Source organism: Daucus carota, chromosome 8 (assembly GCF_001625215.2).
Source record: "Daucus carota subsp. sativus chromosome 8, DH1 v3.0, whole genome shotgun sequence".
Classification (NCBI taxonomy): domain Eukaryota; kingdom Viridiplantae; phylum Streptophyta; class Magnoliopsida; order Apiales; family Apiaceae; genus Daucus; species Daucus carota.
In genome coordinates this window covers 30,020,390-30,044,227 of record NC_030388.2, presented here as the reverse complement: position 1 = coordinate 30,044,227, position 23,838 = coordinate 30,020,390, and the positions used below count along the sequence as shown (strand labels likewise).

The 23,838-nt window shown below is 35.2% G+C and overlaps 3 protein-coding genes across 4 annotated transcripts; 1 reads left to right on the top strand and 2 right to left on the bottom strand.

The window, feature by feature from the left end:
* Window positions 1-5,539: 5,539 nt before the first annotated feature.
* Window positions 5,540-6,085, bottom strand: LOC108198773 (probable calcium-binding protein CML25). Its single transcript, XM_017366542.2, has one exon. The coding sequence runs from the start codon at window positions 6,083-6,085 to the stop codon at window positions 5,540-5,542; it is 546 nt and encodes a 181-aa protein (XP_017222031.1).
* A 1,206-nt stretch (window positions 6,086-7,291) lies between these two features.
* LOC108192342 (ankyrin repeat-containing protein At2g01680) lies at window positions 7,292-10,311 on the top strand. The gene is made up of 3 exons (XM_017373377.2): window positions 7,292-7,746; window positions 8,555-8,964; window positions 9,109-10,311. The coding sequence occupies exons 1-3, from the start codon at window positions 7,446-7,448 to the stop codon at window positions 9,982-9,984; spliced, it is 1,587 nt and encodes a 528-aa protein (XP_017228866.1). The 5' UTR covers window positions 7,292-7,445; the 3' UTR covers window positions 9,985-10,311.
* Window positions 10,312-10,516: 205 nt separating this feature from the next.
* On the bottom strand, window positions 10,517-23,463 carry LOC108204007 (uncharacterized). Of its 2 annotated transcripts, XM_064082735.1 has the most exons (4): window positions 22,385-23,463; window positions 21,033-21,124; window positions 17,691-18,868; window positions 10,517-10,846 (listed from the first exon to the last, which is right to left on the bottom strand). In XM_064082735.1, exons 3-4 carry the CDS (start codon window positions 18,862-18,864, stop codon window positions 10,818-10,820), a joined length of 1,203 nt encoding a protein of 400 aa, XP_063938805.1. In that variant the 5' UTR covers window positions 18,865-18,868; window positions 21,033-21,124; window positions 22,385-23,463; the 3' UTR covers window positions 10,517-10,817. The 2 variants fall into 2 exon arrangements, 1 of the variants encoding a protein (XP_063938805.1); XR_010286283.1 differs by lacking the exons at window positions 10,517-10,846; window positions 17,691-18,868 and adding an exon at window positions 19,721-20,050.
* Window positions 23,464-23,838: the final 375 nt, after the last annotated feature.

Below are 23,838 nucleotides of genomic sequence, written 5' to 3'. Positions count from 1 at the left end.
CTTGTGCTTCACATTTCCACTCATTTGAACCTCGTTTATATAATTGTTTATGTGGAGAATGGGGATTGGGCATGTTTTGTTATCGTAAAGTGCGGTTTTTTTTTACCATTTTAAAATGTTTCTATTTATAATAATTTACTATCATATTAATATTTTTTATACTCAATAAATTGTAAGCACCAAAAAATATTCACACATATATAAAAATTATTTTTCGCTTATAATTAATTTCCTATTTATACACAATAATTTTTTTCTTTTAAGTTAAGTAAAATGTTACTGTATACCAAAAATGTTTCAGATCTATGTGGTTGTTTGGCAACCACTTTTAAGCTGCGCTTCTCGGTATGTAAGTTAGAAACACTTATTCAAACGTAAAAAATCAAGAAGCACTTATAAAAAATTAGGAATGTTGGCTTTTGTTTCAAACACTTTAATCATTTATAAGTCTTATCTTATTTCTAACTTTTACTCCACTTATTTATTTTAAGCAATAACCACTTATTTTAAACTCACTCAAACGGTGCGTATACCTGACACTTTCTGTAATTCTGGGTAAATCTTACGGGCAATACCTGGACAATCCAAGCTGCGGAATATAACTAGGTGTGAAAATATTCGATCACCATTTCCATATCCACATGTACCACATCATTACAACTAAATATCCGATTTATCCGCATTACAAAGTCGATATTCATGTAATCGAATCCTAAAACGTGCGGTACAAAACATTTTCGATTATGTCACTTTAGGCTACCACTGTATATAAGCATTGGATTCTATGGTTAGGACAACGTAGCATATTATGCTGATATTGTGATGGGTAAATTTGTAACTAAAATACTACTATTATCGAATGAGAATCGGCCACGTGGAGAGGTTTAACGATGCGTTACGCATAAGCTGCTGCCGAGCCGACCACTACCAACAAACTTAACCGTAACTAATCATAGTTCGGTTACTTTTTGTCTGATTTTCTCAACACTTCTTATTTCGTTAACGCTACGACATTAGTTAGATAATATTTGGCTCTCCAAAATACCCCTCGAAATTTCAACTTAACCATTGTAGGCTTGGCTGTCCCTTCGTATTTTGGTACATTTTTAAGTTTTATTCTGTAATTCTAAATTTTTTTGATTTATTTAAAATTTTAATTAATTTTAAATTCATGTTATTAATTTATTAATTAAATTTCAATTTGACTAAATATTCATGATAAGTTTCCGATAAATTCCGAATAAATAGTTTAATCAGTTGATTCTGATTTTCAATTTCTTCTTTTACATAATAAACTTTTGTTATAGTAGTTATTATTCGATAAGTTTATAAAGCTCCGCTTGATTAGTTATTTTTTTTTTGGAAAAAGTCTAAGTTAATCGATGAAAACTCAAGTTTTAGCTCGACTAAATGCATCTGATTCAGTTCGGTAAAGTAAACTTAGAAATAATAATATAATTAATAAAATAAAGTCAAACCGAGATTTAGAATATGGAAATTTGGTTCCCGTGTCACCGTGTGGATTGAGTAGGGGTGACAATCGTTTCGTTTCGTATACTTTCGTTTCGTGTATTTTCGTGTTTCGTGTACTTGAAGGTGAAACCCGTATCCGCCCGTTATCAATTTCGTGTACCTAATTTGAAACCCGTATCCGTTTGGAATCGTTTCGTGTATATTTCGTGTACTTTTCGTGTATATTATATATAAAAATATTAATATATTTTTTAATCAAAAAATAGATTTAATATATATTCTCCTTTATAAATTTATTAAATGTGAATGATATATATATTATACTTGTATACAATTCTTTATAAATTTGTTAATGTATCTGCAATATATATCCACATATACATATAAATATATACACCCTCCGTCCCACCCAATTGTTTACATTGGGTTTGGGCACGGAGGTTAAGAAATATGTATAAAGTAGTGAAAAAGAGGAAGAAAAGTGGGTGAAGTGGTGGGACCCATCGATTTTTAATATATAAAAGAGAGATAGTGGAGTAAAAGTAGTGTGAAAAGGAAGAAAAAGTGATAAAGTGGTGGGACCCATTAACTATTTTGGGAAAGTTTTGTAACGTAAAGAAATGGATGGGACGTCCAAAAGAGGTAACTGTAAAGAACCTGGTGGGACGGAGGGAGTACTTTATACTCAATTATATATTTAATATATCATTACATATATATAATAAATATAATCTACAAATATTTCGTGTACTTTCGTGTATTTCGTGTACCCCAAATGAAAACCCATATCCGACACGAAATCTATCGTGTAATTTCGTGTTCGTGTACTTTCGTGCTTCGTGTATCGAAAATCAAAATCCGTATCTATTTTTTTCGTGTCGTTTCGTTTCGTGTTAGCGTGTTACGTGTCAAATTGCCAGACCTAGGATTGAGAGGGCATGACGATTTATTTAATACATGATCGGATATTTTATTATAAAAATGGCCAGGGAGATAGTTTATGATAATTATAAACGAATATTCTAAAAAGTCTTCAACTTGAAAATTGTAACTCTTCCAATTGGAGCCGCAGCTTACTCCGCCTAATTTCTCTATCGGCCATCCACTCGGGAGCCTTAAAATGAGTATCTGTTTTACGAAACTCTCGGGGTGAGCCAGGGTCGAACCCAAGATCTGAGACGACAGAGGATAAGCTCTTTACCACTGAGCTATCCAACCGTGCTCTACGATGTTATATATTTAAATGTTGAATTAATAATAACTAATTTTATGCTCCGAGTTCGATATTCTATTACTCTTATGACATTATAAATTTTGGCCCCTATAAATAAAATAATAGGTGTCCTGTTGTAGACCAGTGGAATTGTGCAACTGCAACCAACTAATTTGGCAAACCAAAAGTCCAACTAGGTCCGTGGACCACTCGCTTTATTCTATTTGACGGACGGTTTATATATAATAATAGAGTAATAAAATAGAATTTAAAGATCATTCTGGAAATACAGTAATATTTTTACGTAGTTTATAATAATTATATATATATATATATATATATATTAATTTGATTCCCAACATAGTTTCTCAGATATTATCGATGATAAAAAATTGATTATTATTATTTGCTAGAAAATGATAAATCTAAATTATAAATTAATTACTATATATGAAAATTTATATGATAACTTATTTTCATGTCATAACCATATCTTTAAAGATAGCATTCCAAATTAAATAATTAAATATAATACATTTTATATGCAACAATATAAAAGTATTTAAGAGTGGAGTTTATAAACTCTCACATATATATTTTTTAAAATAACGAAACTTATTTGTTATTTATTTACGTTTGAGGTTACTAAATTACAATTACAATTTTTTATTTACCTTTTTGTAATTTCCTTCAAATAAAAATCTACAACATATGTTATCTTTTGATAACTTAATATAACATGTCAAAATTATGCCATGATTCTAGGTGAGAATTTTACTTTTTTTATTCATTCAATTTTAAATCTCTATTTTAGTCATCCTTATCAATAACAAATATTGTTTCAAGGTCGATATGCTGATGTGTACTAGCACAATCACAATAAAAATGCTAAGTGGATAAAGAAGAATGTGTGTACAATAGAGCCTAGTCAAATTGGATATACCACAATACCCCAATCTAGAAGTCAAAAGTTCACATTAGTTCATCCACCATTTCGAATATTTTTACATGCACATCATTGGTCAACTAAATCTACGGACAAAATTCAGTATTTACCTTGTGCCAATTGCTAAAACAAAAAGTAATCATAAGGGTATAATAGTAATTTCATTATCTTCAAGGGTATTATCGTAATTAAACCATACATATCCCCACAACACGGTTCAAAACAATCGTCTCAACTAGCCTAACTCAACTTCCATGAATAAATCATGTCATATTCATGTACGTTTATTTCTCATTCTCATCAACTCCTCTTTTCTATATATAAATACAAGTAGTTGTAGCTGCAAAGTTGTTGTGTTAACAAAGGCAAGTCTAGTTGCAAGGTGCACAAAGTGTGTTAAATAATTTCTCTCAATGAAAGCAAGGCAAAACAACATTATGGAGCAGAAGAAAAATACCGAAAGCAACAAAGATGCAACATATTTAGGCGTGGCGGTTCATAGCCAAGTCCGAAAAATAAAGCAGGAGATGGAGAAGATCAAGCATCCGTCGCTAGAACAGGACGGAGTAAAGGAGTTTTTACTCCGTCCTGTTCTTCGCGAGATCAAGAGGCAGCAGGGGAGGTCGAGATCACCGCTTGGGATTGCTCAGAGGCCGATTTCTGTCGGGGAATCCTAGTACTTTTTTATGGTCAGGGTCTTGGTAAGAATATTATAGAAATAGAGGCTTTATCTCTATGTGATCAGCCTGGTTGCTGGATCTAGTTTTTAGTTTGTATATACTACTTGTTATAAAACTGAGAACTTTCTTCATGGAATGAATCTTGCCCATCTTTTGGGTTCGAAATTTGGTTTCCTTGGCAAAAACTTCAAATTTCACAAACTTTCAGTTTCGAATCCCGACTTAGGAGATGACGCGGTATTCAAAACCGTCTATCCTCAAATTTTTTAAGAACTTATGTTTGTTTCAGATTTTCCCCTGTCAAGAATCATTAAGGGGGAATTCAAATCCGCTTCTCCTCGATATTTTGAAAAATTATGTCCGTTAAGGATTTTTTCCCATCTGGAATCATACGTACTGTATACAACTATACATATTTATTTCATCGATTTTTCTAGTAACACTAAATTTTATTATGAATTTAGCTTATTTCGGATAGCTCCAACATCTCAATAATGGTGTGGACGGTTCACGAGGAGACACCGGAGAAATCCTTATTTCATATTATAACATTCATGGAGTTCACCATCTGGTCTAATTGTTCAACCATCTTGGATGATTTGAAACGATTTTATTAGATAAACATTGACAAATGACAAGTCAAGAGAAAAGACTTGGTGATAATTACAATATTCAAGAACTCTGGACTATAGTAGATAAATATCAATTTTAAGCAGTAAGGATTTGATTAAGTGTTTTCCAGAAACTCTGTTGACCAATTAGAGGAATACAAATTCAAATTCAGATAGCGTATCATTCATTTATTCTAGATTATGACTGGTATGTTACTGACAAAATTTTAAAACAACAGTTTCACCCTTAAAGATATTTTCAAAGTCCAGAGATCCAATCTTAAAACAATTCCAACCTGATTTATACATAAATAGAATCCGACGAGAGAGATCCGGATCAAGAGGTCATCTGGTGTATTCAATTTTTTGTTTCATCATTCAATTCAACATACTGTATATTGCAGGCTCGTTTAGAATGTGGGAACAGAACAAAACAGAGGATAATTAAGGATGAACAAGCAAATAACAAATGAAAATTCTTCTTCTTGTATTATAATTTTCTTGAACCTGTAGTATTGTGGTTCAGATCATAAAAGTCATAGAATTATATAACTGAAAACTACTAGTGATGAACACAAACTTAAATTCCCATTAACCTTGGATCTAAAACTCTATTCTACTTTGAACCAAATTGTACGCCTTTCGTCATCATAACCTTAAACTCCTCGAAATTAATCATCCCATCGCCATTAGCATCAACTCCCTGAATCATCTTCTGACACTCCGACATCGTACTTTTTTCTCCTAGACTCTCTAACACATTCTGCAGCTCCTCAGCCGTGATCAATCCGTTCTTGTCAATATCAAAAACCAAAAATGCCTCCCTTAAATTCTCCAACACTTCCTCAGAATCAATGCCTTTCGTGTTCAGCTCAATAAATTCGCGTAAATCAATAAATCCATCTCCATCAGCATCAACCTCTTTGATCATGCTTTCCAGCTCTTCATCCGAAGCAACATGGCCTAAGCTTCCCATTATTGAACCTAGCTCTGAAGCCGAGATCTTGCCATCACCATTCACATCAAATTTCTTAAACACATGTTCAAGTTCCTCCTCAATCTGTGCCCGTGAGTTTAATGACGTTGTCCTTGATACCATTGGCGTCGGAAACGATGAATTTGTTGTCTTCTTCTTGCGGCTAAACCAACGTTTCAGACTCATTTTTTCTGACAAATCAATTTCTGTTACAATCTCAGAATATGTATTAAATGAAGGACAATAAAAACTTCAATCAAAAACAAAGATTGAGATCTGGCATGCTATTCTTTTATTCCGATAATAATATTCTGATTTTACATATCTGCATAAGGCATGTATATATTTAGTAGGATTTGGTGGAGCGGTTCGTCCGTATGGAGTGGTTTTTATATAACTAAAGAAAGCTAATCACATTCATAGTTTATTTAGGTGATACACAATTTTGAGGGTCTTGATTATTACAAATGTTAGATAGATTAAATTCCAAACAAATTTCTAAAATGTTTCTAATAACTTATTAACAAAAAGAAAATAGCATCCACTAGTTCATTTATGGTTAGCCTTTTAAAGATTATCTGCATAATCTGTGTTTACCACAAAAGTGGCATACATGCATAAGAAGAAATATTGCAGATATTATCGATGACCACTTGGTCTGACGGTATCTTCTTTGCTATGCTTATTCGAGGTCTGAGGGCTTAAAAATTTGAAATAATATAGCCTTGAATGAATGTAAATGGTGCTGAAATATATTCTAAATGCAAAAGATATACTAGGTTGAGTGAGGTTCTTAGTTAGACTTGGTCATTCTAGAAATATTCATTATCGAGATTCAGCTGCCCGATCATGGTCATTATCGAAAATTTGGCTACAAAAAAATTGTCGAAATTTGCCTTCAAAGACCATCAAAAAATTGTATTATTCATCAAATTCCGAACATAATATCAATATTAATAATTATTTAAAATTAAATACTTAACGAGTCAAACTCGAATTTTGACTCGAATAATTCATGAACAATATAATCCAATTCCCGCACAGGATAACATGATACTCCCTCTGTCCCTCTCATTTCTTTACAGTTACTATTTTGGGATGTCCCTCTCATTTCTTTACATTACCATAAATAGTAAGTTTTTTCAATCATTACATCCACTATCTTCCTCCACTATCTCATATTTAACAATAAAAACCACTATTACACCCACTACCTTCCTCCACTATCTCAAATCTATTATTAAATATTGATGGGTCCCACCATTTAACCCACTTTTCATCTAACTTTACTCATTTTTCATACATTGTCTTGGTCTCCGTGTCCCCCTCCAATGTAAACAATTGAGGGGGACGGAGGGAGTAGAATTTTGGCTTTTCCTTGAACCATGTGAATCTCAGACAATTAATTTAAGTAACTGGTCACATATCACATCTTTGTTAGAAACCGACAACAAGTCTTGCGTGTCAACTCATGAAACATTAGCAGCCAGCAATTATTTCATACCAGAAATCAAGAAGACTTGCCTTGACCTTGAAGAAAGGAAAAATGTCAGTGAGATTCATAACCCACCAATCTTTCTTCGATGCAGTACGATCTGGAGACCTCAAATCTGTTGAAGATTGGTTAGAGAATGATGGGTCAGACTCAGATTTTCCATCTGTTTCTAACTCTGTAATGGAGTTGAGAAATGATAAGGGGGAGAGTTGTTTGTATGTGGCTGCTGAGAGTAATCAAGAACAAGTGTTTAGTTACTTGCTCAAGTATTGTGATGTTGATGTTGTTAAGATTAAGTCTAGTAAGACTGGTCTGGATGCTTTTCATGTTGCTGCTAAACATGGCCACTTGGGTACCTTCTCTTCTTTCGTTCTTTTATAATATACGTTTACAGTAACCGTTTGAGATTGTTGTTCAAAACTGTTGTGCCGCAGTGCCGTTAGTAAAATCTGTAACAGCTTCCCTTAAAAGCTAAAATTCAGTTTTTTTTAAAAGAATTGGGCAACTAACTTTTCCTAAAAACAGTTTTTCTGCCAAAATCTGCTGCTTGGAAAAGCTGGTTTTAAATTTACCAAACAATTTTTCACCTGCTCAACAGAAATAAGCCTTACTATTGTGTACTAGGTTAAGTTATAAGACAGGTTTCAAAAGTTTAGATATGAAAAACTGATTGAGATTGTTCTATTTCAACTGATTGGCAGAGTTCTGTCTAGTTAGATTGTTTCGGGCTAGTGTTCTGTGATGAGAACCTCGAATGTAGGTTCTAAACCTGCGAATAAAAGAAATTAGTCTGGGAGCTTACTTTGTAAATCTGAGTGAGGGCTCGAGTTGAAAGAGTTAAGTACTAAGGTTTTACAACAAGTTTGTAATGCTTTATATAATGATATCAGAAATTGAACTAAAAGTTTAAATTTTGGCATTTCAGTGAGAAATTTATTACAATTTTGTTCAAGATGATAGTGTATAGAGCTAGCTAGTAAGGTTTAACTTATTGTAATGCTGTATTTGTATTGTAATCCAATGATAGACAAGGCTTGTGCTACTTTCATCAGAAATTGAAGTTATAGATAAGAGATGGCATTTCTGTGAGCAGTTTACTACAGATCAATATGTGCTGCGATGTGCTTCTTAAGGATTTCCTCGTTTTTGATTATGTCTAGGAATTGTGAAGCAACTTTTGGGCATGTGGCCGGAGCTTTGTCAATCATGTGATTCCACAAACACTAGTCCCCTGTATTCAGCTGCAGAGAAGAACCATATAAAAGTAGTCAATGCTATATTAGATGCAGATCCAAGCTCAATAAGGATACTGCGGAAAAATGGGAAAACTGCATTGCACAACGCTGTAAGATATGGCCGCATTTGTGTAGTGAAAGCACTTCTAGACAGGGATCCAGGCATCGTGCCAATTAAAGATAAGAAAGGTCAAACTGCACTTCATATGGCTGTAAAAGGAACTGATACATCTGTAATCGAGGAATTATTGCTTGCCGATCATTCCATACTAAATGAACGTGACAAGAAGGGTAACACAGCTGTGCATATCGCCACAAGAAAATGTCGTCCACAGGTACATATCTTTCCTGTTAACTTGTATAGGCTTCAACTTTGTCATTTTCTATTTTGGGGGGAATTCTAGGTATCGTTATCAAGTTTTCTAATTCTGTTGTTATTTTTATTATAACTTTTCCCTTCTAATATTGCATTTCTTCAGATAGTAAGCCTTTTACTACGATTTACATCCCTCAATGTCAATGCCATCAATAATCATCAAGAAACGGCAATGGATTTGGCAGAGAAACTCCCATACGGAGGGCCTGCATTTGAAATAAGGGAGGCCTTAACAGAAGCCGGGGCCAAGTATGCCAGGCAAGTTGGGCAACTAGATGAAGCGATGGAGCTTAAGCGGACTGTGAGTGATATAAAACACGATGTGCATTCCCAGCTTGTACAAAATGAGAAAACTCAGAGAAGGGTTTCTGGTATTGCTAAAGAACTCAAGAAAATTCACCAGGAAGCGGTTCAGAATACAATAAATTCAGTAACAGTTGTTGCTGTTCTATTTGCGTCGATAGCTTTCTTGGCAATCTTCAACTTGCCTGGCCAGTATGTCATGGCTGACCCCGAAACAGGAAAGGCAAATATTGCTAAAAATGCTGCATTCCAGGCATTCTGCCTCCTGAATGCCACCTCCCTCTTCATCTCTTTATCCGTTGTTGTGGTTCAAATCACGTTAATTCCTTGGGACACCCGAGCACAAAGACAGATAGTTTCAGTTGTGAACAAGCTAATGTGGGCTGCCTGCATGAGCACCTGTGGTGCATTTTTGTCTATAGCTTTTGTAGTCGTCGGAAAAGGAAGTTCTTGGATGGCAATCACAATTACTGCACTGGGAGTTCCTATTCTATTAGGAACTCTTGTCAGTTTGTGTTACTTTGTTTTTAGGCAACACTTCGGAACCTTTGGATATGATTCTCAGAGGCGCATTAGAAGGGCTAGTGGAAGCAAATCCTTTTCTTGGTCTGCATATTCAGCAAATATCTCAGATGAAGACGACGAGTCTGATCACAATAAGATCTATGCTTTATGATTATGTTGAACACACTAGGACACAATGAGACGGATATTCAATATGAACATAGCCTAAACTTTGTGATTGGCTTCTGTGTTTTCCGTTCTAGGAGGAGGGCTTATCACGATCATATTATATTCTAACAGACTACTTCAATGATGATTTGCAGAAGTCATAATTACTGGAAGAGAAGAAGAGTGCTTCTCAGCAATTGATGCACTGGCATTCTTTAAGCGAGAGATCAATTTTGCATTGATTCTTCAGCTCATAAGCTGTAAATAAATTATTTTGCAAGTGCAATAATCAGTTTGCAGCAATCTATTTACTTCCAGTTAATTTGATTCACCAAGATTTTTAGTTTTATCAGTGCCAATTGTTTCCCTGGCTTCTGTCCTCTTTACAGTAAAACCGAGATGCAAAAGAAAAAAAGTTTCATGATCCATCGGTTGTCATTAACTGTAACAGCCAGTGACAGAACCAGTGTGACGCCCTCCCAATCCGGGGTCTAGATTGAGGAGTCACAAATCAACTTTAACATGCACAACCTGGATTTAGCAATATAAATACTCAACCCCTTTACACCACAAGGATCTTTAACAGGTGATGGTATGAAACAAGTTACAACTACTAACCAAAATAATAAGTTATAAACTTATTACAAACCCTTAATAAATAGCATCAACCATAATTCCGACTTGGAATTATGTAAAACATCTCAAAGGTACTGTTCACAACGGTCCATACTAACATACTTACTCCCCATTGACTATCCAAAGCGTCCTCTACCTGAGCTGGTAAAGTAATCTAACGAAACAGAGAGGGGGATGTAGACAGTCTAACGAACAGAGCACCTAGGACTGGCCATCTTCCTCTTGCTTAGCTGTCAGGGTTAGATAAACAACAGAATGAGCTACAAAAGCTCAGCAAGTAACTACAAGGAACAAATGAATTAAACTATTCAACAAAATAAGATGGAGAGTTTTCGATTATAGACTAAAGTTACAAAGGTCATAATAGAGATTCAAAGTTCAGGATCATTACATAAAAACCATTCTTGTAAATGAATAATTCATAAAACATTCCTCTTTTCAAAACTTTCGTGAAATTACCCATTTCATAACATTTTCCTTCAATCAATCCTTTCATCAAAATTTTGTTTTCCATCACAAAAATATCTCATTTTCAAAACAGTCCAACACCTGGACAATTCTTTTCATAAAACACTTTACTCGATTGGAGTGTATAACGCTCTGGATTGCACGGGTGATCAGCCACGTACAATCCCCATACCGGACTTTACAGTCCCTCTGGACGTGAATAGGGTACCCGAAAGGCAACTTATTTGGCCTTTCAAATGCCAGCCCTCACTGGTCTTCATAATGTGCCAGCCCTCACTGGTCTTCATAATCAAATAGCTGGGCCGGCGTTACTCGGCCACTTACGCCTCCAATCAATAGAATTCCGTGGAAAACCATTAAATTGGAAAACTTTCTTCTTTAAAAATATCTTTCGTTTTTTTTTTAAAAAAAAACTTACCAACCTTCCAAATCATTTGGACACTTGCAATCACTTGCAAGTTTAAAATCATTCTTAATTTCAAATATAGAAACAAGATCCATATTCTTGTGGAGGTCAAGCATATAGAAAGGAAATATTATTCAATCAAAAGATAGATATTCAGGATAAGAATATACTGGATACAGAAACATGATCTTCATGAAAGAGCTCGCGTTCAAAAGTGAGACAATATATTCAATGAGAAAGGAAATCAGGCTTTCATAATTCAAAGGGTAGTTCAGAGGTGACAGTACTTATCATCATTTATCAATAAGTTGCTTAAGAGAGAGAGGAAAGTTACTTGCCTCAACTCGTTTTCCACTTGATAAAGTAATCCTCTAACTGTCACCTAATGGAGCCTTTCCTTTCTTAAGCTTCGCGACCTCGTCTTTCGAATCTACACGCGTAATAATGCTAACTTTAGTATCCCTTTCAATACTCAACATTCACTTAGGACGTCTAAACTAACCTACCCCATCGATTCACGTATCATTTACTCGTATATAAACTTCATACAAATACACATGACATAATCACATATAACTGTAACACGTAACACATAATCACATTTGTCACATAATATATTATAAGCAAGTAAGTTAATAAAATACATAGGTGCGCCTCTAAAAAGTATTATTATTATTATATATAAAAATTCTGGCAGCACCTCCTTTGTTTTATCAACTTCCAGTCGGACTCAAGCCGACACCAACAACCAAACACAACATTATAATCAAATAAAAATTTCTATTAAAAAAAATATACACATATATATATATATATATATATATATATATATATATATATATATATATATATATATATGCCTCATTTAAAACCAACCAACAACTGTGTTGTCACATTTTTCACCATTTACTAATACCAAAATTATAAATTAAAATTTTGTAACTCAAAACCAAAATCTTTTTATTCCAATAAATCAGGAAGTTCATTTACTTAAATTTTCATATTAAACACTTCTCCAAACTCCTTCATTTAACCCTTCAAATAATTTAAATACTAATTTCAATATTCTAGCCAATGACAGCTCGCCACGTCATCATCTTCTTCATCACATCAACCAGAATTTCTCTCTCCTCGAAGTCAACTGGCTTGGCCAAACTTTGACCGCCTATAACTCATTCATTTTTAATCCGATTAACATGATTCAAGAGCCCATTCCAGCTAATTTTTCACAAGGAATTCAAATATGTCATTTCTTTTAAAATCCGAGTTCGTATAAGTACTGAACGAACTGATTTACAGCAGCTACTCAACTCTATTCCGAACGAAAACAAGAACACACCATACCAATGTATACTTCTCATATGAACACAAAACACTTAATCAAACATCAATTACACATAATCAAACTAATTAAACCCATTTCAAAACATCAACAAAACTTTTACAAACTCCAACATATAACTTGGATTTCACATTTAAACGAGATAACATGATCATTTTCGGACTCAAAGTAGCATCATCGTCCCCGCCGGCTCACCGGAGCTCATCACCGGCGGCGGCAAAACCCGGAGGTGCCCGAATCGGTCTCCAATCACGGGTTCCACCAATTAATCATTGTTAACACCAAAGCCCTATGCTAATTTCATAAAAAACTAGGCATAATCATCGGATTCATCTCAAACCCGAAGTGGGTTTCACGAAATCCAAACTATACATACCACTACACACGCATGCAATCGGTGCTTGATGTCAAGGGAGTAAAAAGGAGCACAAATCGAGCCACCGATCGGAGTTTAGCCGGAAAAACGAAGAAGAACGGAAGAGAGAGAGTACCGAAGAGAGAGAGAGAGAAAAGAGAGTCGAGAGAGATGAAGAATTGGGGGAAATGGGGATGGGTCTGCTGACCTTAAAGAATAGAACACAGGGGTATTTTGGTCTTTTGGCCACTAAAACAAAATTCCAATTCTCATTTCTTTTACTGCAAAAATCATGTAAACGGAGCTTGTTAATTATAAAACTATATTCAAACAACTCAGAAAACTTCAAATCTTATTTTTAAAATAAAGATCATGAAATTATCTCTCTCCCCATATCTTTAAAATATATTTTGAGCACATAGATTATTTTATATGAATTTTACAAGATAATGCTTGATAACCAAAATAATGATTGTAAAATCATTTTAAAATAGTAAATCACTGAAATAAATTCAACGATCATTCTTAAAATATCTTTAAGAATATTCTAGAGATAATAAAGCAAATTCCATGATTTTATCACATCTCAAATATTTTACAAAAAAATATGTAAGCTCATATACTCATATTTTCACATGATAAAATATTTAAAATTATCTAAAGCCACATGAATCACATATTCCAAAACGTACAAGTCATATAGCACGTAGTCATACATCCCACAATCAAATCTCATACTTTCATTTAATTAATGTATCAAATTATATTTATTTACACTTTTCAACTTCCGTCATTTGCGTAAAATCCGATATCCTTTATCGGTCATAAATTCACTTTATCCACTTAACCGTATCAACACATACGGGTCACAAAATCATGTACCCATATATTTCCCATGAAGTTTATTACTCATTCATTTCTCGTTTAAATCCTCGTAAATAATCACTTTTCGGTTCCTTGACCGTTGACTCAAATTCATAAATCATATACCACCACATCCAACTGGAATATAATATAATATTTATTTATTTTCTAATTTCACATAAAATGGCACATTTGTACATAATATTCGAAATACAAGTCGCGAAATCCCCGGATATTACATCCTTCCCCCCTTAAAAGGATTCTGTCCCCAGAATCATACCTAAGTAAATAAATGAGGATACTTGTTAAGCATTTCGCTTTCAAGCTCCCAAGTTGCTTCCTCAACTCTAGGATTCCTCCACAAAACCTTTACTAACGGCACTATCTTATTTCTAAGCGCCTTCTCTTTTCGATCTAGAATTTCTACCGGCTGCTCTACATAAGATAGGTCTGGTTGAATCTCGAGGGGCTCATATTCTATCACATGACTTGCATCTGGATTGTACTTTCTAAGCATAGATATGTGAAAGACATTATGAATATGTTGCATCTGCGGCGGTAGAGCCAACTCGTAAGCAACCCTTCCAACTTTCTTTAATATCTCAAAAGGTCCAATATATCTTGGACTTAGCTTCCCTTTCTTTCCAAATCTGGATAGTCCTTTCCATGGTGATACTTTTAGCAATACTTTCTCTCCAGGCTCGAATTCCATATCTCTTCGATTCTGATCAGCATACTTTTTCTGTCTATCTTGTGCAGCAACCAATCTTTTCCGAATTAATTCCACTTTTTCTTTGGTCTGTTGAATCAACTCTGGACTTGAAAGCTTACGCTCACCAACTTCATCCCAATATAAAGGAGATCTACACTTTCTTCCATACAAAGCCTCATATGGCGGCATACCAATACTCGCGTGGTAACTGTTGTTGTAAGAGAATTCCACCAAAGGCAAATGATCGTCCCAGTTTCCTTTAAAATCCAATGCACAAACTCTTAACATATCTTCAATTGTTTGAATAGTTCTTTCGCTTTGCCCGTCCGTCTGTGGATGATAAGCGGTACTCATATTCAGCTTGGTTCCCAAATGCTCCTGAAATTGTCGCCAAAATCTCGAATTGAATCGGGGATCTCTGTCCGACACAATAGACACCGGTACTCCGTGTCGCATAACAATCTCATCCAAATATAACTTAATCAACTTATCTAATGAAAATCTTTCATTGATAGGTAGAAAATGTGCTGATTTGGTCAAACGATCGATAATCACCCAGATAGCGTCATGGTTAGCTCGGGTTCTTGGTAGTCCTACTACAAAATCCATAGCGAGGTGTTCCCACTTCCATTCAGGGATATCCAGTGGTTGAAGCAGTCCACTGGGTCTTTGATGTTCTGCTTTTACTCTCTGACACGTGTAACATTTGCTTACCCATTCTGCGATCTCTTTCTTCATGTTTGGCCACCAAAAGTTTTCCTTTAAATCCCTATACATTTTGGTACTTCCGGGATGGATTGAATATCTTGAATTGTGAGCTTCGTGTAAAATTTCATGCTTCAATTCTGTGACATCAGGAATCCAAATACGAGAAGAAAATCTCAATATGCCTTCATCATCCTTTTGACTATTTTTCTCTTCACCAGACAACTTATCCTTCTCTTGAAGCATCACTTGCTCTTGACATCGTCGAATCTTCTCTAGCAACTCGGGTTGAAAGGTCATTGTATACATCACATTGTCTTGTGACTTCGGCATTCGAACCTCAAGTTCCAACTTTTCAAATTCTTTTACTAACTCTTTCGATGACATTAACATATTCAGTCTCTCCTTTCGGCTCAAAGCATCTGCCACCACATTTGCTTTTCCAGGATGGTAGTTTATTGTACAATCATAATCTTTTATCAGCTCCAACCATCGTCTTTGTCTCATATTCAATTCCTTTTGAGTAAAGATGTACTTTAAGCTCTTGTGGTCCGTATAGATTTCACACTTTTCTCCGTATAAATAATGTCTCCAAATCTTAAGTGCAAAAACAATTGCTGCTAACTCCAAGTCATGAGTTGGATATTTCTGCTCGTGAGGCTTCAATTGCCGAGAAGCATAAGCAATCACTTTTCCATGTTGCATTAAAACGCATCCTAGCCCTCTACGAGAAGCATCACTATAGATCACAAAATCCCCTTTTTCATCTGGTAAAACCAACACTGGTGCTGATACCAACCTCTTCTTTAGTTCTTGAAAACTCTCTTCACACTTGTCTGTCCATACAAACTTCTCGTTCTTTCTGGTCAACTTTGTCAATGGAACCGCAATCTTTGAAAAGTCCTGTACAAATCTCCGATAATATCCAGCTAATCCTAGAAAACTCCTAACTTCTGTGGGTGTCTTTGGCCTTTCCCAATTCATTATTGCTTCGATCTTTTCAGGGTCCACTTTGATGCCTTCACTACTCACTACGTGACCAAGAAACTGAACTTTCTTTAGCCAAAACTCACATTTAGAGAATTTGGCATACAACTTCTCTTTCCTTAATATTCCAAGGACCATCCTCAAATGTTCGGCATGTTCTACTTCCGTTTTAGAATAAATCAAAATATCATCAATAAACACGATTACGAACTTGTCCAAATATTTCTTAAAAACTCTGTTCATCAAGTCCATGAATGCGGCAGGTGCATTTGTCAGCCCAAAAGACATCACTAAGAACTCGTAATGTCCATACCTCGTACGAAATGCCGTTTTAGGTATATCTTCCGCTTTGATCTTCAACTGGTGATAACCGGATCTCAAATCAATCTTAGAGAAACATGTCGCTCCCTTTAATTGATCAAACAGATCATCGATACGTGGTAATGGATATTTATTCTTAATGGTTAACTTATTAAGTTCACGATAGTCGATACATAACCTCATGCTTCCATCCTTTTTCTTGACAAACAAAACCGGCGCTCCCCATGGTGATACGCTTGGTCGAATAAATCCTTTATCTAATAATTCCTGTAATTGCATAGCTAACTCTTTCATTTCTACAGATGCCATTCGATAAGGAGCTTTCGACACAGGTTCAGTTCCGGGTGCCAAATCAATCGTGAATTCTATCTCTCGGTCTGGTGGCAATCCAGGTAACTCGTCCGGGAAAACATCGGAAAATTCATTAACAATTGGAATTTCCTTTATCTTGGGTGGTTCCCTACTAACATCGACTACATGAGCTAGATAGGCCTCACATCCTTGCCTTAATAATCTCTTTGCTTGAATCATCGTCAAAAACTTTTTCTCTTGCTTTCGCCCTCGAAAGACGACTTCCTTATTATCCTTGGACTTTAATCTCACTTTCTTATTCTTGCACTCAATTTGAGCATCATGGTCTGCTAGCCAATCCATTCCTAGAATAATATCAAATTCTCCTAACTTGAATGGTATCAAATTCGCGAAGAAATGACAACCTTCTATCTCTATGTCACAACTAGGACAAATACTATCAACCGATACTTTATCCCGATTAGCCACTTCTATAACTAAGTTGGGTTCTAACGGTTGAGTAGCACAATTCAATTTATCCACAAAGTTCTTTGATATAAAAGACTTAGTAGCTCCAGAATCAATTAATACTTTTGCATCTAAAGAATTCACAATAAGCATACCTGCAACCACATCTGAGTCCTGAACAGCATCTTTCATCGTCATATTAAAAGTTCTGGCTCTTGGTTGTACTGGAGGTGTCGGTGTTGGTGATCCAGCTATCCTCAGAACATTTGCTTGTTGAACAGGCTCCTTGCAATCTCTTGCCATATGGCCCAACTTGCCACACTTAAAACATGTCACGCCCTTCTTGCCCGAAGTACTAGTACATTCTGAAGAATAATGACCCTTCTTGTTACATTTGAAGCATGTGATGTTAGGCTTGTTACAGATTCCAGAATGCTTCCTCCCACAAGTCTTACATTCTGGGGCCGGAGGTCTATTACCTTCCTGTTGCTGATTCTGACCGGAGAAACGGTTACTCTGTCCAACATTTCCGGGCTTGGATCCTTGAAATCCTTTATTGGTTGGGTTGTCAGAACCTTTCCTGAATTTACCTTTAGACTTTCCACTTGATTGCCCTTGACTTTCTTCAGACCTTTCAAATTTTCTTTTCTTACTATCGTTCTCTCTTTTTGACATCTCACTTTCACCTTCCACAATCATAGCCTTCTGAACCACTGCAGCATATGTTTGAAGCTCAAAAACTGCCACTCGACTACGTATCCATGACTTAAGTCCTTGTTGAAACCGTTTTGCCTTTTTGTGTTCCGTATTCACATATTCTGGCACAAACCTTGCCAATTCTGAAAACTTTGCCTCATATTCTGCCACAGTCATACCTTCCTGTTTCAATTCTAAAAACTTAACTTCCAACTGATCTTGTAAGTATTGAGGTAGATACTTTTCCAAAAATAACTCCGTAAACCTTTCCCACGTAATAATACCATTTCCTTCTAAGGTCTTGGTGGACTCCCACCAAAAATTTGCCTCGTCTTTCAGGTAGAAACTTGCATATTCCGTTTTCTTATTTTCACCAACCTCCGTCAAAGCAAAAGCTTTTTCCATCTCCTTTATCCAGGATTTCGCTTTAATTGGATCTGTAGTTCCCCTAAATTCGGGTGGGTGGAGGGATTGGAAAGCTTTAAAGCTTCCGACTCGAGGAGCTTGGGGCTGCTGGTTCAAAGCAGCGGTTTGCAGCTGAAGAAGACGGAGAATTTGAGTCATGGTAGGGTCTTCTTGATCCCGACCTTGATTCTGATTACCCTCATCTGGGTTGGTTGGTGTGGTTGACATTTTTCTGATGAATAGACAAGCAACCTACTATTAGGCAACATGCTAACATGGCAATATATCATAAAACAATCTCTTCTTATCCACCTTATATATATACTTCCAACATTTTAAACTTTTAGCACATGCAGCTCTATTACCACATAAGTTGCTCGCCATATCATAGAAATCATAAGGTAAGAGTTCAGGGTATTATTCTGAAACATAGGTATTAAGCATAGGTATTATTTGAAACTGATGTGAAAGGAACAGTATGGTGCAACAATATTATGAAAAGAAATGCATAGGTAGTTATAACGATAATCAGGGTTACAAAAACAAGTTTGAAATGAAAGACAACACAATAATGTGGCTACATGATCAAATAAGGGGAAAAACTGAGAAATATTCCATAAGTGTCACCAGCTGCAAACCAACTACTACAACCAGCAAAACAAATCTAGGGATAATATGGGTCATCTTGATGACTCAACACAAACTCAAGTGACTCCAATCCTACTGGTATAGAGATACAACAACTACAAGTCACATATTCCATCCACCTGGCCAACTTATACACCTTATAAGCCTAGCCTTGGCATCACAAGTCAATGACGCTCATCTAAACGTCTTCGACTCTAACTCAGACACGCTATTCTACTCTTATAAACTTAACTCGTTAAGACTATATCCAATAATCTCAACTGAACCCTATATGGGTTGGGAACGCACAATTAACTTATGTGGTTCTCCTAAGGCCTGCCTATTATAACTTGTTTCAGGGACCAAAACCTGTAGCTCTGATACCAACTGTGACGCCCTCCCAATCCGGGGTCTAGATTGAGGAGTCACAAATCAACTTTAACATGCACAACCTGGATTTAGCAATATAAATACTCAACCCCTTTACACCACAAGGATCTTTAACAGGTGATGGTATGAAACAAGTTACAACTACTAACCAAAATAATAAGTTATAAACTTATTACAAACCCTTAATAAATAGCATCAACCATAATTCCGACTTGGAATTATGTAAAACATCTCAAAGGTACTGTTCACAACGGTCCATACTAACATACTTACTCCCCATTGACTATCCAAAGCGTCCTCTACCTGAGCTGGTAAAGTAATCTAACGAAACAGAGAGGGGGATGTAGACAGTCTAACGAACAGAGCACCTAGGACTGGCCATCTTCCTCTTGCTTAGCTGTCAGGGTTAGATAAACAACAGAATGAGCTACAAAAGCTCAGCAAGTAACTACAAGGAACAAATGAATTAAACTATTCAACAAAATAAGATGGAGAGTTTTCGATTATAGACTAAAGTTACAAAGGTCATAATAGAGATTCAAAGTTCAGGATCATTACATAAAAACCATTCTTGTAAATGAATAATTCATAAAACATTCCTCTTTTCAAAACTTTCGTGAAATTACCCATTTCATAACATTTTCCTTCAATCAATCCTTTCATCAAAATTTTGTTTTCCATCACAAAAATATCTCATTTTCAAAACAGTCCAACACCTGGACAATTCTTTTCATAAAACACTTTACTCGATTGGAGTGTATAACGCTCTGGATTGCACGGGTGATCAGCCACGTACAATCCCCATACCGGACTTTACAGTCCCTCTGGACGTGAATAGGGTACCCGAAAGGCAACTTATTTGGCCTTTCAAATGCCAGCCCTCACTGGTCTTCATAATGTGCCAGCCCTCACTGGTCTTCATAATCAAATAGCTGGGCCGGCGTTACTCGGCCACTTACGCCTCCAATCAATAGAATTCCGTGGAAAACCATTAAATTGGAAAACTTTCTTCTTTAAAAATATCTTTCGTTTTTTTTTTAAAAAAAAACTTACCAACCTTCCAAATCATTTGGACACTTGCAATCACTTGCAAGTTTAAAATCATTCTTAATTTCAAATATAGAAACAAGATCCATATTCTTGTGGAGGTCAAGCATATAGAAAGGAAATATTATTCAATCAAAAGATAGATATTCAGGATAAGAATATACTGGATACAGAAACATGATCTTCATGAAAGAGCTCGCGTTCAAAAGTGAGACAATATATTCAATGAGAAAGGAAATCAGGCTTTCATAATTCAAAGGGTAGTTCAGAGGTGACAGTACTTATCATCATTTATCAATAAGTTGCTTAAGAGAGAGAGGAAAGTTACTTGCCTCAACTCGTTTTCCACTTGATAAAGTAATCCTCTAACTGTCACCTAATGGAGCCTTTCCTTTCTTAAGCTTCGCGACCTCGTCTTTCGAATCTACACGCGTAATAATGCTAACTTTAGTATCCCTTTCAATACTCAACATTCACTTAGGACGTCTAAACTAACCTACCCCATCGATTCACGTATCATTTACTCGTATATAAACTTCATACAAATACACATGACATAATCACATATAACTGTAACACGTAACACATAATCACATTTGTCACATAATATATTATAAGCAAGTAAGTTAATAAAATACATAGGTGCGCCTCTAAAAAGTATTATTATTATTATATATAAAAATTCTGGCAGCACCTCCTTTGTTTTATCAACTTCCAGTCGGACTCAAGCCGACACCAACAACCAAACACAACATTATAATCAAATAAAAATTTCTATTAAAAAAAATATACACATATATATATATATATATATATATATATATGCCTCATTTAAAACCAACCAACAACTGTGTTGTCACATTTTTCACCATTTACTAATACCAAAATTATAAATTAAAATTTTGTAACTCAAAACCAAAATCTTTTTATTCCAATAAATCAGGAAGTTCATTTACTTAAATTTTCATATTAAACACTTCTCCAAACTCCTTCATTTAACCCTTCAAATAATTTAAATACTAATTTCAATATTCTAGCCAATGACAGCTCGCCACGTCATCATCTTCTTCATCACATCAACCAGAATTTCTCTCTCCTCGAAGTCAACTGGCTTGGCCAAACTTTGACCGCCTATAACTCATTCATTTTTAATCCGATTAACATGATTCAAGAGCCCATTCCAGCTAATTTTTCACAAGGAATTCAAATATGTCATTTCTTTTAAAATCCGAGTTCGTATAAGTACTGAACGAACTGATTTACAGCAGCTACTCAACTCTATTCCGAACGAAAACAAGAACACACCATACCAATGTATACTTCTCATATGAACACAAAACACTTAATCAAACATCAATTACACATAATCAAACTAATTAAACCCATTTCAAAACATCAACAAAACTTTTACAAACTCCAACATATAACTTGGATTTCACATTTAAACGAGATAACATGATCATTTTCGGACTCAAAGTAGCATCATCGTCCCCGCCGGCTCACCGGAGCTCATCACCGGCGGCGGCAAAACCCGGAGGTGCCCGAATCGGTCTCCAATCACGGGTTCCACCAATTAATCATTGTTAACACCAAAGCCCTATGCTAATTTCATAAAAAACTAGGCATAATCATCGGATTCATCTCAAACCCGAAGTGGGTTTCACGAAATCCAAACTATACATACCACTACACACGCATGCAATCGGTGCTTGATGTCAAGGGAGTAAAAAGGAGCACAAATCGAGCCACCGATCGGAGTTTAGCCGGAAAAACGAAGAAGAACGGAAGAGAGAGAGTACCGAAGAGAGAGAGAGAGAGAAAAGAGAGTCGAGAGAGATGAAGAATTGGGGGAAATGGGGATGGGTCTGCTGACCTTAAAGAATAGAACACAGGGGTATTTTGGTCTTTTGGCCACTAAAACAAAATTCCAATTCTCATTTCTTTTACTGCAAAAATCATGTAAACGGAGCTTGTTAATTATAAAACTATATTCAAACAACTCAGAAAACTTCAAATCTTATTTTTAAAATAAAGATCATGAAATTATCTCTCTCCCCATATCTTTAAAATATATTTTGAGCACATAGATTATTTTATATGAATTTTACAAGATAATGCTTGATAACCAAAATAATGATTGTAAAATCATTTTAAAATAGTAAATCACTGAAATAAATTCAACGATCATTCTTAAAATATCTTTAAGAATATTCTAGAGATAATAAAGCAAATTCCATGATTTTATCACATCTCAAATATTTTACAAAAAAATATGTAAGCTCATATACTCATATTTTCACATGATAAAATATTTAAAATTATCTAAAGCCACATGAATCACATATTCCAAAACGTACAAGTCATATAGCACGTAGTCATACATCCCACAATCAAATCTCATACTTTCATTTAATTAATGTATCAAATTATATTTATTTACACTTTTCAACTTCCGTCATTTGCGTAAAATCCGATATCCTTTATCGGTCATAAATTCACTTTATCCACTTAACCGTATCAACACATACGGGTCACAAAATCATGTACCCATATATTTCCCATGAAGTTTATTACTCATTCATTTCTCGTTTAAATCCTCGTAAATAATCACTTTTCGGTTCCTTGACCGTTGACTCAAATTCATAAATCATATACCACCACATCCAACTGGAATATAATATAATATTTATTTATTTTCTAATTTCACATAAAATGGCACATTTGTACATAATATTCGAAATACAAGTCGCGAAATCCCCGGATATTACAACCAGGATTCCAAAATAGTCGAGATAAATATTACTGTGGTAAACAGTTATACAATGGCAGAACCAGGATTCCAAAATAGTCGATACAAAAATTAGAAGTTCGCTGACTTTAGAGGTAGGTTAGAACTAAAAGTTAATATCAGCTAATTTTAAAAATAAAAATCGGGACATAAAAAGATTTGTCCATACTGATTTTCCAGGCTATGCAGACTTCTCCATATTCTGCCAGCGGCAGTTATGTATTGAAAGGACAAAGATCAACTTTCTAAAACTAGCTACAACAAAATCTGAGATGCAAAAGAAAAAAAAGGTTATCATCCATTGATTGTTATTACCTCTGAAAGGTAGAAATCAGGATTCAAAAATAGTC

Coding starts and splice junctions, on each gene's coding strand:
- LOC108198773 (XM_017366542.2), bottom strand. CDS start 6,085: ATGAGTCTGAAACGTTGGTTTAGCCGCAAGAAGAAGACAACAAATTCA.
- LOC108192342 (XM_017373377.2), top strand. CDS start 7,446: ATGTCAGTGAGATTCATAACCCACCAATCTTTCTTCGATGCAGTACGA. Junction 7,747..8,554: donor TGCTAAACATGGCCACTTGG/GTACCTTCTCTT, acceptor GATTATGTCTAG/GAATTGTGAAGCAACTTTTG. Junction 8,965..9,108: donor CAAGAAAATGTCGTCCACAG/GTACATATCTTT, acceptor GCATTTCTTCAG/ATAGTAAGCCTTTTACTACG.
- LOC108204007 (XM_064082735.1), bottom strand. CDS start 18,864: ATGTCAACCACACCAACCAACCCAGATGAGGGTAATCAGAATCAAGGT. Junction 10,847..17,690: donor GGACTCAGATGTGGTTGCAG/GTATGCTTATTG, acceptor TAACCCTGACAG/CTAAGCAAGAGGAAGATGGC.